Source organism: Ovis aries, chromosome 14 (genome assembly GCF_016772045.2).
Source record: "Ovis aries strain OAR_USU_Benz2616 breed Rambouillet chromosome 14, ARS-UI_Ramb_v3.0, whole genome shotgun sequence".
In the NCBI taxonomy this organism is placed as follows: domain Eukaryota; kingdom Metazoa; phylum Chordata; class Mammalia; order Artiodactyla; family Bovidae; genus Ovis; species Ovis aries.
Window position 1 is genome coordinate 7,327,343 of NC_056067.1, and position 16,988 is coordinate 7,344,330.

The 16,988-nt window shown below is 49.2% G+C and overlaps 1 protein-coding gene and 1 long non-coding RNA gene across 8 annotated transcripts in view; one reads left to right on the plus strand and one right to left on the minus strand.

Moving 5' to 3' along the window:
- LOC101121034 (polycystin-1-like protein 2) overlaps positions 1-16,988 on the minus strand; it is a 102,150-nt gene that overhangs the window by 57,020 nt on the left and 28,142 nt on the right. The window contains exons 8-16 of the mRNA XM_004015493.6: positions 16,464-16,541; positions 13,477-13,526; positions 11,667-11,784; positions 9,511-9,718; positions 7,339-7,459; positions 6,502-6,643; positions 5,226-5,402; positions 2,444-2,589; positions 1,336-1,521 (exon numbers count right to left, since the gene is read on the minus strand). Of these exons, the coding sequence (XP_004015542.3) occupies positions 1,336-1,521; positions 2,444-2,589; positions 5,226-5,402; positions 6,502-6,643; positions 7,339-7,459; positions 9,511-9,718; positions 11,667-11,784; positions 13,477-13,526; positions 16,464-16,541 (1,226 nt within the window). The remainder of the gene's footprint in view (positions 1-1,335; positions 1,522-2,443; positions 2,590-5,225; positions 5,403-6,501; positions 6,644-7,338; positions 7,460-9,510; positions 9,719-11,666; positions 11,785-13,476; positions 13,527-16,463; positions 16,542-16,988) is intronic.
- The window catches only part of LOC106990575 (uncharacterized), an 88,971-nt gene that overhangs the window by 56,931 nt on the left and 15,052 nt on the right, over positions 1-16,988 (plus strand). For 3 of the 7 annotated variants that reach the window (XR_009596266.1, XR_009596268.1, XR_006056057.2), the window contains 6 exons: positions 716-1,714; positions 4,377-4,673; positions 5,146-6,777; positions 9,879-10,081; positions 11,461-11,684; positions 11,791-11,905. This is a non-coding gene — a long non-coding RNA (uncharacterized LOC106990575). The remainder of the gene's footprint in view (positions 1-715; positions 1,715-4,376; positions 4,674-5,145; positions 6,778-9,878; positions 10,082-11,460; positions 11,685-11,790; positions 11,906-16,988) is intronic. The other 4 variants (XR_009596265.1, XR_003591436.3, XR_009596264.1 and 1 more) reach the window with 3 other exon arrangements.

Here is a 16,988-nt window from a genome sequence, read left to right on the forward strand (position 1 = left end):
TTGTTTGTTTCTGAAAACTTGCCTCCAGTTTTCTCAACAGAGCCCTTCTTAAAATCTCCTCCATTGCCCAATGAGAGCTTGACATCTGTCTGTCACCAGGACCCCAGTGTTTCATGAGAAGACCTGGGGTCAGGCTATGTAGTCTGTGTGCTTAGGATCATACAGTACCCAAAAAGAAGTTCCCTTCCAAAGGGAAGCATCTAAGTCATGCTCAGGGTGAAGGAGAGCCAGGTGGAGTTGTATGCATGTGTGTTGGGGCTGGGGGGCTAACTGCAGAGAAAGGCTGGGGTGAGAGGGCCGGAGGTGGGCAGGGGAAGAGCCAACCTGGGTTTGCTCTTATCTTCACTACCTCCTGGAAATGTGGACCTGGGAAAGCTGCTCACATCCTCTGCAGTGTGCTCAGCGCTCTCATCAAACCCTTCAGGTTCCAGAGGAGTCTGTCCTCTGCCCCCCACACCCAGCAGGTGTGTGTGACGCTGTGTGTGGTGAGTGCAGGCAGATGTCTAGGAGCATGCACTGGGAGTGGAGGTAACCGTGCTTTCTGCCAGAGTTGCTTATACTAGGTTGTATCACATGGAATGGCCATATTCATGAATTAAAGCTGTTTGAATGTTGGCAATTTTCCTGTGATTTGACTCATAGCTACAGTGAATGTAACTCTGAACATTCACCACAACCTTGTAAGGAAAATACTATTATTGTCCCTGTTTTCCAGGTGGGAAAACTGAGGCTTAGAGAATGTCAGTCTTGGGCCTGACAGTAGAAATGGTAAATGACAGATGGGACAGCATCAAACCATGGACCGTATGGTCAAGACGGGGTCACTCTTCTCCTCTGGGCCTCAGTTTCATCCCCTTTCTGATGCGAAGAACTGACTCATTGGAAAAGCCCCCGATGATGGGAAAGATTGAAGGTGGGAGATGAAGAGGACAACAGAGGATGAGGTGGTTGGATGGCATCACCGACTCGATGGACATGAATTTGAGTAGGCTCTGGGAGTTGGCGATGGACAGGGAAGCCTGGCGTGCTGCAGTCCATGGGGTTGCATAGAATTGGACACGACTGTGCAACTGAACTGAATTGAACAGGAAGAGACAGGAGTGGTACCCTCTAAATTCCCTCCCACCCTAGAAACCTGTGGTTCCATGAAGCTGAGCAGAGAAAGGTTGCTTCATTTTATGTCAGTCACTGAAAGTACTGGAAGAGAGACGTGACATCAACTTGGGAGACACCAAAGACTTCCCCATGGATCCTTGGACCCCACTACCCTCCCCAAATGGCTGCATGCAGACCCCAGGACCCCAGCAAAAGGACAGAGGAGTCCATTGGGAGCACCTTCTGCCTGGTGTCCACTCTTGGCAGCTGCCTGGAGCCTGGCCCCTGGTCCAGTACGGATGACACAGCCCTGGCCAGCTGGAAGAGCCACTCAGGGCCACGCCCACCCTGCAGAATGGCGGTGACATTGTCCCACACCACGGCCTGGAATGCTTCCTCCTCCACGCAGGTGTGTCCAAGTCCCACCTAACAGGAGACCAGAGATGTGCTCAGAGCAGGAGGATCTCAACCCACCAGTTCTTCTCAACCTGGAGCCTGAAGGCCCAGCCTGCACATGGTGAAGGACTGGATGGCTTTACCTGGCATGGGCGCTCCCCCCAGGGCTTGAGGGCAGTGGACCCACTTGCACTGATGGCCACATGGAGCAAATCTCGGGCAGGTAATGACTTTACCTCTCACTGTTCTCCTCATTGTGCCCGCAGGTCTTTCCATCCACCTGGCTTCTCACCTTTGAAACTGACTTGAAATTTTATCCAACGTCTTCCTTGTAGACCTAGTGGCTGATCTTGGTCCTCCTTCCTCTGAACTCTGAAGGCACTGGTCTAACTCATCTCTAGGTTCTTCTGCCCCCACCTCCCTCAGGTACCCCACCCCAAATCCCCTGGATCCTTCCCCTGTACTGGCCACTAATCATAAGATCTACAAAGGGAGAGACCAGGTCTGTTTTGCCCATGGCTGTGTCACCAGGACCAGGCATGTGGTAGGTGCTCTGTAAATATATGTTGAAGGAATGAATGAATAAACCCTCATATGGTCATGCCCTTGGCTCCTTTCAACCCCACCACCCTCTTGGTGAAGTTCAGACAAGTCAAGAAGTTATCTCAGGGACTTTACTGGTGGTTCAGTGGTTAAGAATCTGTCCTGCAATGCAGAAGACATGGGTTCAGTCCCTGGTTGGGGAACTGAGATCCTACATGCCACCGGGCAAATAAGCCTGTGCACCACAACTGGAAAGTCCATGCACCACAATGAAAGATTCTACGTGATGCAACCAAGATCCCACATGCCACAAGACCCAACACAGCCAAGCAAAGAAATAAATTAGTTAATTAAAAAAAAACAAACAAGAAGAAATTGTCTCAGTAGAGGAACAGTGGCTGCCACTTACCTTAACCACGGCCTGGGTCTGCTGTCTGCTCCCCACGTGATTGGAGACAGAAATGACCACTGTCAACATGAAGTCATTGTTTTCTTTTCCAAGCGGCAGGTAAACTGATGGGAGGGCAGGTTCAGGGCCACAGTATAGACAGGAACCTGGCAAATGGACACTGAATAATTAAGGGTGCATTTCCAGGTCTCAGCGTGACTGTAAGTCCACCAGGGTAGAGCCTGATGACAAGGACACAAAAGCCACAGCTCGTGAGGGCACGTCAAGGACTCTTGGCCTCTATACTTCCCGGGAGAAGACAGAGTTTATGCTGATCCACTGTCCTCCCTAGGAAATCACCTGCTGCTATGACTTTGGATATTGTCACCTGGCTTACTTAACTTATATACAGAGTACATCATGCGAAATGCCAGGCTGGATGAAGCACAAGCTGGAATCAAGATTGCCAGGAGAAATATCAATAACCTCAGATATGCAGATGACACCACCCTTATGGCAGAAAGTGAAGAGGAACTAAAGAGCCTCTTGATGAAGGTGAAAGAGGAGAGTGAAAAAGATGGCTTAAAGCTCAACATTCAAAAAATGAAGATCATGGCATCTGGTCCCATCACTTCATGGCAAATAGATGGGAAACAATGGAAACAGTGACAGATGTTATTTTCTTGGGCTTCAAAATTACTGCAGATGGTGACCACACCCATGAAATTAAAAGACGCTTGCTCCTTGGAAGAAAAGCTAGGAAAACCTAGACAGCATATTAAAAAGCAGAGACTTTACTTGGCCAACAAAGGTCTGTCTAGTCAAGGCTATATTTTCTGTAGTCATGTGTGGATGTTAGAGGTGGACTATAAAGAAAGCTGCGTGTCAAAGAATTGATGCTTTTGATCTGTGGTGTTGGAGAAGACTCTTGAGAGTCCCTTGGACAGCAAGGAGATCCAACCAGTCCATCCTAAAGGAAGTCAGTCCTAAATATTCATTGGAAGGACTGATGTTGAAGCTGAATCTCCAGTACTTTGGCCACCTGACGTGAAGAACTGACTCATTGGAAAAGACCCTGATGCTGGGAAAGATTGAAGGCAGGAAGAGAAAGGGACGACAGAGGATGAGATGGTTGGATGGTGTCACTGACTCAATGGATGTGAGTTTGAGCAAGCTCTGGGAGTTGGTGATGGACAGGGAAGCCTGGAGTGCTGCAGTCCATGGGGTCGCAAAGAGTCGGACACGACTGAGCTACTGAACTGACTGATTGTCCTCCCTAGGAAATCACCTGCTGCTATGACTTTGGAATAGCCTTACTAGAATTCATGAAGATTTTCAGAAAAACAATCCCCCTCGATAGATTTTTTAGAAAAATTCAAAGTGGTAAACCAAATTACAAAAATAAGGAGAAAGAGGAGCAGAAGGAAAGGAAGACGATCTTAACAACTGGTTCAAAGCCTATCCAGACTCCCTCAGATATTACTTCCTGTATAAAGGTCTTCCCAGGCTGCTCTGTCTAAAACAGTGCTTCCCATCCTCTGTCTTTGTTTACCAGCTGTCTCCACCACTGATTATAAATACAGTGAGGTCAGAGACTTTCTCTATTTTGTTCATTACTATATATACAGGACCTAGAACAGAGCCTGAAATTCAATATGTTTGTTGTAAAAATGAATGAATGAATGAATATCCTTGTGTCCTTAAAGGGGACTCGCCTGTCATTGGAATCTCTTCATTGTAGTGTGCAAACAATCACAAAGTTATTGAACTGCGATTGCCAATTCATTTTTATGTTGGTCATGCTTCCTTGCCCCTGCTCACCTGTGTCAGGCAGAAGGAGGAACTATAACAGAATAACCAGTCAGAACTGGAGCAGCTGGCCTGGTGTCTTCATTTAGGGAGACAAAGATTTGAAATGAAATATACTTACCATCCTTGAATTGTTTCCCTGTAGGCTCAGACCCAGTCACAGACATGCATTCCGCATCTATTTGAAGGACACCCCATGATCTGACGATAGCTCCCCTCCACCTTCACCTTGTCAAGGTGTCCAGTTTACATCATTGTGGTGTTTAATGCTAGATACTGGGGAGCCCTCCAGCAACACTCCTGGAGCCTCGGTTTGGATGATGGTCCCAGTCTGACTAGAACATTTTCAAGAGCTCTTGTGAGGGTCATAAAATGCTGAAGTTCATTGGGAAGAGACAAGGACTCAGATAAGCCTACCAAGGACCAGCCACCCCCATTCCAGGTAAGCAGAGGCACCTTGGGTGGCTTTCCTGTCTCCCCTGAGGATGCCCCGCAGCAGTCCTGGGTGGGGGCTACAGCGACAGGGCGCTGGCCAGGGCATCTCCTCCTGTGGACTTTTGCAAGCGGTTCTCCTCCTGGCATGCTCTGTGACATCACCCACTCCCTGTTGCCTCTCCAAAATGGCTCTCCAACATCACTGATGATTCTGTGAGCTGGGCCGTGTTAGTCCTGAAGAGCTCCAGGAGTCAGGGCTCCTCCCAGAGTGTACTAAGGAATGGTGTCCTGGTAGTCATACTTCTGCACACCCTCCTCCATTTCATCCTCCCCGTGTCCCTCATGCCAGGACAGAGGTCATTTTGGCCTCTATAGTTGCAGAGGAGATAGTGATGGGCCATGCTGGGTCAATGGGCCTGGGGTGGGGGTTATGGGTCATCCTGCAAACCTCTCTCACCCACAGAACACATTTTTTGCAGCTCTCAGAGAGAGAGGGGTGCCTGCTCTTGGAGAGGAATGAGCCCAAGAGTGAGGGGTGAGTGCAGTCCTGAGCCGGTACCTGACTCCAAGCAGAAGCAGTACTCCAGGGGGCCCAGGGCAGTGGAGACACTGCAGAAGATGGCGAAGCTCGTCAGGATGGTCCCCTCCTCTGGGGCAATGGTGCAGGTGGGCACCTCCAGGGGAGGCAGGGAGCTGACCACATAGGTGTCCTCCCCGTAGGCACACCCGGTCACTGCTAGGGGGTGAAGACAAAAGATGTGCTTAGGGGCTGTGTGTGCCACACAGACTCCACCATGGCTCATGAGCTCCTGGGAACTTGTTTAACATGCAGATTCCCAGGCCTTGCTCCAGAGCCTCTCTCTGGAGATTCGGGGGTAAGGCTCAGAAATCTGCATATCTTAAGTACTACGCCCCTACCCTTCACACCTCAGGCAGGGCATTCCAGGGTCTCACTCAGCAAAACTGGACAGAGACAGAATCCTAGTCCTGCCATTTACTCTCCATGTGACCTTGGCTCTGACCTTTTTGAGACTCAGTTCCTCATCTGTAAAGTGGAGCTAATAATAGCTTCCTCACAGGGCTTTAGTGAGGAGGAAGAATATTGGAAAATAAGAATTTTCTCCCAAGACACCAAGCTTGGAAGGGCCACAATCAGGACCTAGAAGGAGGAAGATCCTACCCCAAACCAAGGGCTCCCACAGCACCATGAAGAGCCCCAGCTAACCTGCACCGACACCCCAAACCACCTGTTATAATCACCTAATTTTCAAAAACAGTGCATGCCTGGAAGAGTTGTACATACAGAATTTTAATCAATTAAAATGAATTCCCTGGCCCAGACTTAATTCAGAAGGTTTGGGGTGAACCCCAGAATGTGTAATTTAAAATAGTACCAGGTTATACTGGGCGAGTGGCCTGTGAGCCACTTTGAGAAATACTGAATCAAAGGAGTTCATCTGAAAAGGAATAGTTACCCCGTTATTCATCTTTCTGAGAGCCTACATTCTGCTGTCCGGCACTTGTTTTCAGTGAGAAGCGCTGAATCGCCTGGCAGGACGCAGGCTGCACCCCGGGACGGTCTGCTTTCACCACCCGTGTCGTGTCTCTCAGCCTGCGCCGTACAGTTCAGAGGCAGACCTTTCAATTGCCCTGCTTGCATGTGAGGAAACAGGCCCAAATCTCTGGCCTAAGGTCTCCCAGCTAGAAGGTGGTGGTGGTGGGATTCACACCAGAGCCTGTGTGTGCTGGCCCTGTCTCAGCACCCCTGGCTTCCTCTCAGTTCACTCTCTGCCAGAGGTGGGGTCTGTGACGAGAGACTGGAGGAGCCTGCCCACCTGTGACCCTGATCCGGGCGGCCTGGTCGCGGATCCTCAGGAAGGAGCCGTTGAGCAGCAGAGTGGAGGTGTTGCTCTGAAGGAGGACTGAAGAACGCGGCCAGAATCCTGGGAGTCTGCAGGCCTCAGGGAGAGGCTCGGCCTGAAAGAGAGCACAGCCCAGTACCCCTGAGGCTGCAGCCAGGCCACCAGGCCCCCCGGGCAGTGGCTTCTGAGCTGGGGAGGCCTTTCGGATTTGTCTCTGACGGATGGACAGCAGCACCGGCTCTCCCTGAGGTCAGCCCAAATGCTCATCCCCAGCATGTCGGGGTATCTGTCCTCAGTCAGGTTCCCTGGAAGCAGAGCCTGAGACGAGGGTTCATGTGCAGGGCATTTACAAGGGAAGGCTCCCAGGGAAAACCAAGAGGGCAGCTGAGGTGGGGAGAAAAGGAAACGAGGCAAAGAAGCGGTTTTAGGAGGCACCCAGCTTCATTCAGCCTGGTGTCATGGGGAGCTCTGGAGCATAAGCTGCACCACAGAAATTGTGGCACTCAAACGCTGGGGGGCTAGCTGTTAGACCCCCACGGGTATGGGCCAGCAGCCTCCCCATAGCACTGCAGGAGGCCTGGATCAGCCTGGTAAGAGGGATGGCTGGGGCCCCCGTGGCATCCGCTGCGATGTTTATTGTTGGTTTTGCTCCCCTGCATCTCTGCAGGCCAGTGCCCCCAGCCCCTGACTCCTATTCCACGGGCTGAGTGGACTGACCCACCCCCAGCTCAGTCCTGGGAGCGTGACACAGGTCTGGTCAGTCAAAGTGGGAAGACATTTCTGTTTTTGTGAGGCTGCCAGTATCCTCACCTTCGCCAGTGGGGTGTCATCCAAATACCAGCTGAACATGGCTGCTGCAGACCTGTCCCCCATGGTGACCTTCAGCATAACGTCCCTGCTGGCGTCCACTGGCCCGCAGTTCTCCTCACAGCTGAAAAGGAGACAGAGAATGGAGCCGGGAAGATCCTTAGTCTGAGGAGCCATCTTGCTTGGTCCAGTTCTTCTCAAGTTATTTGAGAAGGAGGAAACAGCCTTTTTTCAAGTAAAAGCAGAATAAAAGCAGCCCCTTCCCCAACCCAAACTGGGACATACCTGTGGTCATGGAGGTGGAGCAGTTTGTGTCTGCCTGAATCCCCATTCCATTCACTGCACAGGATAACAGGATGAAAAGTGCAGGAGGCTGACAGGACCCCAGGCTCCAATCTCATCCCTGCCACTTATGAAAGCCTACCTCGCACAAGTCACTTAACCTGTCTGAGCCTCAGTTTCCTCACTTGCAAGGTGAGGGGATGAGAGCTATCAATCTCCATGATTCTTTATAGTTCTAATAATGATCAATTGTTGTTCAGTTGCTAAGTCATGTCTGACTGTTTGCGACCCCATGGACTGCAGCACACCAGGCTCCCCCATCCTTCAGTATGTCCTGGAATTTGCTCAGATTCATGTCCATCGGTAATACCATCCAACCATCTCATCCTCTGCCCCCTCTTACCTTTTGCCTTCAGTTTTCCCCAGCATCAGGGTCTTTTCCAGCGAGTCGGCTCTTCACATCAGGTGGCCAATGTATTGGAGCTCCGACTCCAGTGAACGCTATGATTTGGCAGCATACCTGCCATGTCCTACTTTTATTGGCTTTCAGTGCTGACCATAACCCTATCAGCATTCCCATATCACAGATGAGCAAACCGAGCTCAGAGAGGTTATGTGATTCATCCTGGCTAGGGGATGGAACATGGGCCCACACATCCTGACCTGAGTCTTAGGCCTTCTCTTGTTGTCATGTTCCCCCTCTTGAGTCAATGAGAGGTCAGTTTGACTCCTGCTGTGTCTAGCCCATTCCCGATCCTTTCCATATGAGCTTCATAGTAGCTGAATAATCTCCCTACTTCTGACTTCTCGTCTACCCCAGAACTAGTGGGCCGGACATTCTCCCTTTGCCCCTGCAGCCCGCTCGCCGTCAACTCTGTGGCTCTGTGTACCCAGGACTGAGCTCCATAGACTGCATCACCAGGTTCCAACTCCCTCTGTCTTCTGTCTGGGCCTAGCCGATGGGAGCATTGGGATAGTTGTTCACCACTCTCCCTGCTCCTCACCAAATGGCCTGTAGTTGACAGAGGCCGTGCTCCTCTGGCTGAGGCCCCAGCTCCTTCCAGGGGCACCTCTCCCGCAGCTGCAGCTCCCCGGGGGGTTCACAGGAATGCCATCCCCGCCTCTTTCCCCTGAAGTCCTAAGAGGGACAGTGGCTTCCTCTTGCAGCCTCCATGGTCATCCATGGTTGGTCCTCTTATCCCTGCCCACATCTGTAAATCAACCCTTATCCAGCTCCCATCAGTGCCCAGTTCGAGTGAGCCATCTTCTTCCTTCAGGGACCCAGCTGGCAGTCATTGCTACCTTGAACTCTCCTCTTGATTCCTGCATGAGCTTAAGCAGTCTCCCTGAGTCCTCTCTCACCCACTCCAGCTGCTTCTCTACCCAGCTACCAGTGTTTGGAAGCAAAACATGTTCACATTCCCAGCCTGCTTAAACATCTTGGTGGCTTTCCAGAACTCTTAGGATAGAGTCCAAAGTCATGCATCTCACACAACCCTCAAGGCCCTGCCGAGCTAGCCCCTGCCTGCTCTTCCTCTGTGCTCCAGCCATACCAGCCTCTTTCACTTCTAGATTGTTCTATGCTCCCTCCCTTTGCTGTTCTGTTCTCTCTCAAGCCCCCTTTTCCTGGCCAAGTTCATTCCTCTTCCGTCTTTGCATCTCTGCTGAGGCAGCCTTTGGGTCAGGGAAGCTGTCATGGAGGTAACACTCTCTCCTTCCATTCATTTGTGTAATTCATCACTGACCACTGAGTGATTCCAGAGAGAACGGAGACAGGGCCTGGTTTTCCCCACCAGTGTGAACCCTGCCCCTTATTCAGTGTAGCCAGAGTTGACTGTCAGAACACCCTGGCCGGACGGCAACCCTGCAGGAGTTTGTTCTCAACACCCCCACCTGATTCGCGGCCTGAGTTCCAAGGGGGCGGACACATAGAGGCACTGCTCCCCCAGGTTCTCCAGCTCCAGGCCTCTCCAGACTGTCAGGCGCAGGGTAACAGCAGAGTCCGAGGGCGGCAGGCAGGACGGTGGAACCACCAGCTCCCTCTGGTCTATGCGGAGCAGCTGCCTCTCAACACAGTCACTCCACTGGGCCCAGCAGCGGCCTGAGAGAGAGAGAGGTGGGTCAACACTGCGATCCACCAGGAACCTTGAACTTAACACACGTGGCTACCTTCTGGTTTGGGTTTTTAGAAGAAATGGGTCATTGATAAGAAAATTGGCTCCAAATAGAGATTTTTGGGGGTTTTTTCTGTTCACTTTCAGGTTGTAGGAATGCTGCTGCAGAAGGATGCTTTTAGGAAAATGACCCTTGCTTCACCCAAACTCTAAGCAGACCTGCAGGGTTTGTTGGCTTGTTTCGCATCAGTGACTGGCACTGGTGAGCAGGACAGCCTATAGCTGGAGAGGCGCTGAGCGGATAAACAGCCTCGCCTGGAGAACATTCAAGGCGTCTTCTTGTTCTTGATGTAAGGGATTGTCCACAGCTGTCTGTCTCTGGGGGTACACTGGGGACCTGGGAGGATGAATCTCCATCTGGGAGGCTGCAGATCATCTCCTGCTTTATATCAGCTCAGTAAATCTTTGCCCTTCAACTCTGTTGATCAATGTTTATCCACTACCCCAACCACCCTCAGTGTGTAGTCATTCACAGGACATGCTTGGGGGTCGGGTCATCAGCTCAGTCACCTAAAGTGTATACTTGTTGTATCCTCTATTAATTCAGATAATAAGAACTAACATGCTGAAGGGTGTTGTGAAACTTGCCAATTCATATCAAAAGATTTCAAGTATTACATGACTTTGGAACTTGTTGATGAAAGTAATCACAGATGCAAATAAAAATTGAACATTGCAAGGATGTTCATTATAGTGTTGTTTTTAAGGGCAAATAATTCAAAAGAAACTCAGTGTCCAAAAAGAGGGCACTGGTGAGTAAATGCCCATATAGCAACTTGACAGTCTATTATGCAGTTATGAAAATCAAGGTGCAGAAGAATATATTGACTTAAAAATATATAGGGTATATTGTTCGATGAAAAAAATGGTTAACAAAAGCAATATGTACAGTATGAATGGCATTCATTTTATTTCTAAAGGAGTGTGTCCATAGGGAGAATATATCTAAGAATCTGCCCGCTAATGCAGGAGGTGCAAGAGGCACGGGTTTGATCCCTGAATTGGAAAGATTCCCCTGGAGTAGGAAATGGCAGTCTACTCCATATTCTTACTTGGGAAATTCCATGGACAGAGGAGCATGGTGAACTACAGTCCATGGGGTCACAAAGAGTCGGATACAACTGAGCACATACACTTAGCTAGCTATTCCTTTTAAAAGGAGAACAACCACTTCTTAAAAATAGGTGCTGCTGCTGCTGCTAAGTCGCTTCAGTCGTGTCCAACTCTGTGCAACCCCATAGACAGTAGCCCACCAGGCTCCCCCGTCCCTGGGATTCTCCAGGCAAGAACACTGGAGTGGGTTGCCATTTCCTTCTCCAATGCATGGAAGTGAAAAGTGAAAGTGAAGTTGTTCAGTCATGTCCAACTCAGGAACCCCATGCACTGCAGCCTACCAGGCTCCTCCGTCTGTGGGATTTTCCAGGCAAGAGGACTAGAGTGGGGTGCCATTGCCTTCTCCAAAATAGGTGCTAGTGGTTGACAAAAAAGTTTTGTCAGAAAAGGCCTCATCATTTCCTCTTTCTAAACTGTGGCATACCAAAAGCGTGGAGGTTAAAAGAGGGATGAGTTCAAGAGGAGAGGAGAGTTTTACCACTGACATTATTTGTGGCAATAATAAAAAAGCAGACTGACTTTTAGGGTCTAATTATTGTTCCTAAATTCTCTATAGATAGTGCCTCTTCTGGTTGTCTGCCTTCAAGGCCACTTCTCCCCACACCTCCCATTTCCATGGAATTCACCGTCTCTGGCACATACAAGGCACACAAAGTGTCAAGCATGAATAATCCTGGTGTGAAGTTTAAGAACAGCAAAAGCTGACCGCTGTCCATTGCTTTGTGATGAGATAAGATGTTTCAGAGCTCTAAGACCACCTACCACATGCCCACTGGAAGCGTAAGTCCTTATCCCTATCCGGCCAGCCCAGGGTCACTGTGGTGAAAGGATCCAAGTACTGACCAGGTTCCACGTACAGCTCCACGTTCCCTTTGTCTCTCTGCAGAAGAAGCAGCTGGCCAGTCAGATACCCTCCACAGCTGGCACCCCACCTTCCGCCCCAGAGCAGTCTGTGCAAGAGATGGCTACAATGTAAGGCGTGGAGTAGGATGGATCACCAGGTAAGTCACTGGCCTGGTGTGGACTGACGGCTAAGGGTTCATCATACATTCAGCTGTGCTGGCAGTGGCAGCTATGGGCCAGGCCCTGTGCTCGATGCCTAGAGATACAGGAACAGAGAGAGACCCAGCCCCTGCCCTTACGTCTCCTCTGACGGACAGACCAGAAGACCAAGGATTAAAACGCAGAGTGCTAACTGCTGCAGTAGAGGGCGCTCATGGGATCACGAGAACGTAGATGAGGGAGGCAGTAGGCTAAGAGTCTGTTTCCCTGGAGGTTCTGATCGTGTCTGACTCCTGGGGTTGCTGCATATCAAGTGAGAATAATAGTGATGTGCGTCCTCTTGTGTCTAGAGCAGAGAGGCTGCAGAGCTGTCAGCTCTACACAGCAGACAGCTGGTGTTGGGGTAAGCTTCCCAGAGGACAGGACCCTGGAGCCTTCTGGGAGGAGGAGGGAGGGTGAGCTGGGCGGTGACAGAGAGCACATGGATTCTAGGAAAGGAGTGGTCAGGAGTGCAGTATGCTCCAGGATCAATTCTGGTTGGACCTGTTGAAAGCTCAGGCCCAGAGGGCTTGGCCTGGGAATATCAGGAGGCTGCAACAGAGCTCAACCCCCAGGGGTCTCCATGGGCCGAGAATAAAACCCAAACACCCTCGCACCCAAGACCCCATGTGATTTGGCCTCTGCCCATCTCAGTAATCTCCTCCATCCTCCTCCTCCCCTGACACAGCCTCAGAGCCTTCTCATCTATGCACCCAGACAGCTCTTGTTCTTCCTATCAGGGTGGCTGACTATCCTACCTTCAGGTCCCCACTTAAATGTCACTTCTTCAGAGGTCTTGTCTGGTCGCATTTAACAGTACACTTACACTGTCTGTAAGTTGCTGTCACCGCACCCTATTGATTCTAGTTAGACACATCACAATTATTAATTCTTTGCTAATTTGTTAGTCTCAACCCACTAAGCTTCATGAAGGCAGGGACCACACGTATGTTTATTCACCAATGTATCCCCAGCCCCTAATATCTGAACATTGAACATTGTAGAGGCACAGGAAATCTTGTTGTTGAAGAAATGAATGCAAGAAAAAGTCAACAGCAAGGAATCAAAGACTTGGTCTTGCTATAAACACTAAAGAACCTGGGCCTGTTTTCTAAAATAAGCGTTAAAAGCCATGAATCTCCCTCTGAGCATTGCCTTAGCTGCGCCCCGTATATTTGGATAGGCTGTGTTATCATTATCACTTAGAAATGTTTAAAAATATCCTTCTGATTTTTTTCTTTGATCCATTGATTTTTTTTAAAGAAGTATGCTGTTTAATTTCCAACATGTCTGATAGTTATCTACATATCCTAGATGACTTATTATTGACTTATTGCATAGTGCTGTTGTGGTTAGAGAGCATGCTTCATTTGATTTCAGTTCTTCTGGGCTTCTTTTTAAACAGAAGAAGCCTCATTAATTGCTAGTGCTGTGCTGTTAGCACCCAAAAGGCCCAAACCCCAATAAAACAGAGTACTTAGACACCTTTTTTCTTGTAAGGTTAAGTGTTTTTTTTTTTTTAAATACTCACATTCTTTCTCTGGACCTTTGTTCTGGGTGGTTCTTGGAGACTGGAAGGAGCTGTGAACACAGTGGGGATGGGTGTCAAACATTGGTGGTGTTTACAAGATCACCAAAGGGCAGAGTCAGAGCATCTGCCTGTCTCTGGAAATAATCTAGGGACACATAGCAAACATTCGGGTCATAGGAAACAGGTCAGAAGCAAAACCGTCATGTTTGCCACCCGCCCAGAGACACTGCTTTTGTAGGTAAGAAAGAGGTAGACAGCTGCCAGTGCAGGTAGAACTCAATATTTAGGTCAGACATGCAACTGTTTTCTATTAATGTTTACCTAGCACTTGAAGGGTGAGGGTGGGAGCTCTGATTTGTAGTGCTTGTGGATTATTTCTGTGGTGCAAATGATCCCATAAGGGCAGAGCTCAAGATGCCAAGTTGACCTCACTGAATGCCGGATGGGGAGAGATGGGTACAAGCTGCTCTGGCAGTCTGGTAGGAGTTGGACTCAGCACACCATGGTGTGTATCTGGATCCTTTCATTGGCCTCTTACCAGCTGTGTGAACCTGGACAGGTTAGTTACTGAGTATTAGATGCTTCATCCATAAAGAGTGGGCTTCCCAGGTGGCACTAGTGGTAAAGAACCCACCTGCCAATGCAGGAGACGCAAGAGATGCAGGTTTGATCCCTGGGTTGGGAAGATTCCCTAGAGTAGGAAATGGCAACCTGCTCCAGTGTTCTTGCCTGGAAAGCCATGGACAGAGAGCCTGGTGGACTACAGCCCATAGGGCTGCAAAGAGCCAGACACAGCTGAGCGACTGAGCATACACATCTGTAAAGAAGGCTGAAGGCAACCCTTATTTTTCAAAGCTCCAAGAGGACTGAGTGCTGTGCTATATATAATTGCTTTGTCATCTGTTCATCCATAAAGAACATTAGCGTGTCAAGTTTTTTAAAAATGGAGCAGGTACTCTCAGGTGATATGCTCTGAAGATAACTGAAATGTGAGTGTGATTACTGCCTAATTAAAGTGTAGTGATTAAGGTGAGCGCTTGGAGTTGGTCATTCCATATGATTCACTAGGCCCTGGTGGCTTGGATATTTTAATATCAAAGTATTACTGATCTTTAAAAAAATTCCCTCTCAGTAAATTCTCATTCTCACAATGATAAGTTTGAAGGTCTGTAAAATTATACAAAGCAAAGCTAAAATGCTAGACCCAGAGAACTTGCTTAACCTTAAGAAGGAAGATGGTCCCTGAATAAAGAAATTTAGAGAGATAGCTGCTACCCTGGTCCTGCCATGAATCAACCGAGTGACTTCTGCAAAGTCACTTAACCTCTCTGGGCCTTAAATGGCATGTGTGGAAACTCCTAGGAGGGCTGTGGACGGCAGAATGGACATCTCATATTTTCCCTCCCCTCCAGGTGTCCTTGCCACCTTCTTTTGATAACAGCGCTTACAGGTGATGTTTTTTCCCTGGGGGAGCATCCCTCCGCACTCTCAGTCCTATGGGTGGATCTGATCCTACATTAGGTTCCGGGATGGACGTGTGACCCTGGTATGCCCTGAGTACCACTTCCCCCTGGCCTCAGCAGCAGGTCTAGGAGGGACCATGAACCAAGCTGGGACAAGTGAGAGGCAGCGTCAGGACTTGTGGTGGAAATGTCAACAAAGAGATGCTTTTTCTCCTCGGGGTTAAGGACTGAAGCCTGGGGCCTTAGGAAGGCTCTCTGATTCCTTCTTAGGAAGAGGGAATCAGACTGCAGCCAACATAGAATCAAGAGATGGAAAGAGATGGAGAGAGGCAGATTTCTGAAGACATTGAGTGACTGGATCCTGCTGTGCCTAAACCCTGGACTTTTCTGAGAATTGATAAAATTTCCTTTTGACTTGAGCCAGTCTGAATTGCTTTTCTGCCTCTTGCTACTGAAAAGTTTTGGCAAACATGTTCAAGGCAAACTTTCAGACAGTGACATCTACTCTTGGCTGCCTACCAACAGCCCTCCTCTTGGCTGACAGAATCCATCTTCTCCCACAGGGCCTAAAAATGCTGGCTTCCCAGCATCCCTTGCAGTTGGGCATATGACCCTACCTTGGCCAATGGTATTTAAAGGGAAGGTTGCTAGGGACTAGTGGAAAAGTGCCCCCCGCCAAATAAAAAGAAGAGGGAGGCTTCCCTGGTGGCTCAGTAGTAATGAATCTGCCTGCCAATGCAAGAGATATGGGTTTGATCCCTGGGCCAGGAAAATCCCACATTCCACAAAGCAACTAAGCCTGAGCACCACAACAATTATTAAGCCCATGCTCTGCAGCCTGGGAGCTGCCACTACCGAAGCGTGTGCCTCCTAGAGCCCATGATCCACAAGTGATGCCACCCACCGCGGTGAGATGCCCACTCAGCCCAACTAGAGAGTAGTCCTGCTCACTGCAACTAGAGAAGGCCTATGCAGCAACGAAGACTCGGCACAACCGTAAATAAGTAAATAAAATTATTTTAAAAAGAGATGACTATGGGTAAATGGGTTTCTGCTGCTGCTGGATAATGCTGGGTTGACATGTGATGTCTGGAACTGCAGCAGCCATCTTGATCACATGAGGCACAAGCCGAAGGATCAAACAAATGCTCTGAGGATGACAGAGCAGAATGACAGATGGAGTCTGGGTCCTTGCTGGTGATATTGAGCCATTGAAGCATCCCTGGAACTGCTTACCTCCTAACCAATTACAGGAGATAATGTGACTTGAACTTAAAGCCACTTAGATGTGGCTTTCTATTACTTGAAGCCAAAAGGATTGTAAGTAATACAAGTCTGGATGTTTTAGACCTGATTGATACCATTCTGTATCAATGGTTGGATATTATACTGCTTACATTATTGCCTGTTTAGAGTAACCAGAGAATTCTTAATATCTCTTTTTGAGCGGCCCCTTTCTAGATCCTGAGCCAGTGTGGATGCCCCTATGCACAAATTTTATACCCCTTTTCAGAAAATTCTTACCTGTGACAGTGATGCTTCCAATTTCCAAACTCAAGTTTGAGAAGGCGTCCCTCACCACTACAGTGACCAGAAAGGTGCCTGCAATACAAAAAGTGGAGAATTATGGGCATTGTAATCAGAGGTTCAACTTACCCTGAGACAGGTCTCCCAGCCTGTACTTCCCCAGTCCTCTGAGCACAGCATCTGACTCTTTCCTCATTGAAGCATTTAATGATTTCCTGTTGTATGCCAGGCATGGAGCAAGGCTCTGAGGACACAGAAATGAATGAAACGTGGTCCTTGTCCTCAGGGCCGTATGGTCTAGTAGGCATGTGGGGCTCTCCAGGAATTGGCATGGGGAGCAGTGTGAGCACAGGTTAGGGGGCTGCTTCCACCTTGGGGGAGAAAGAAATGTTTGTGGGGTGTGACAGGGGCCAGAGCTGAAGTTCAAAGGATGCATAGTCCTCGTTTGCCAGATGAGAGAGGAGATTCCAGCAGAAGGGGGCCTTGCTGAGGTTTTAAAGGGTCAAGAGAGTGGAGAGTGGG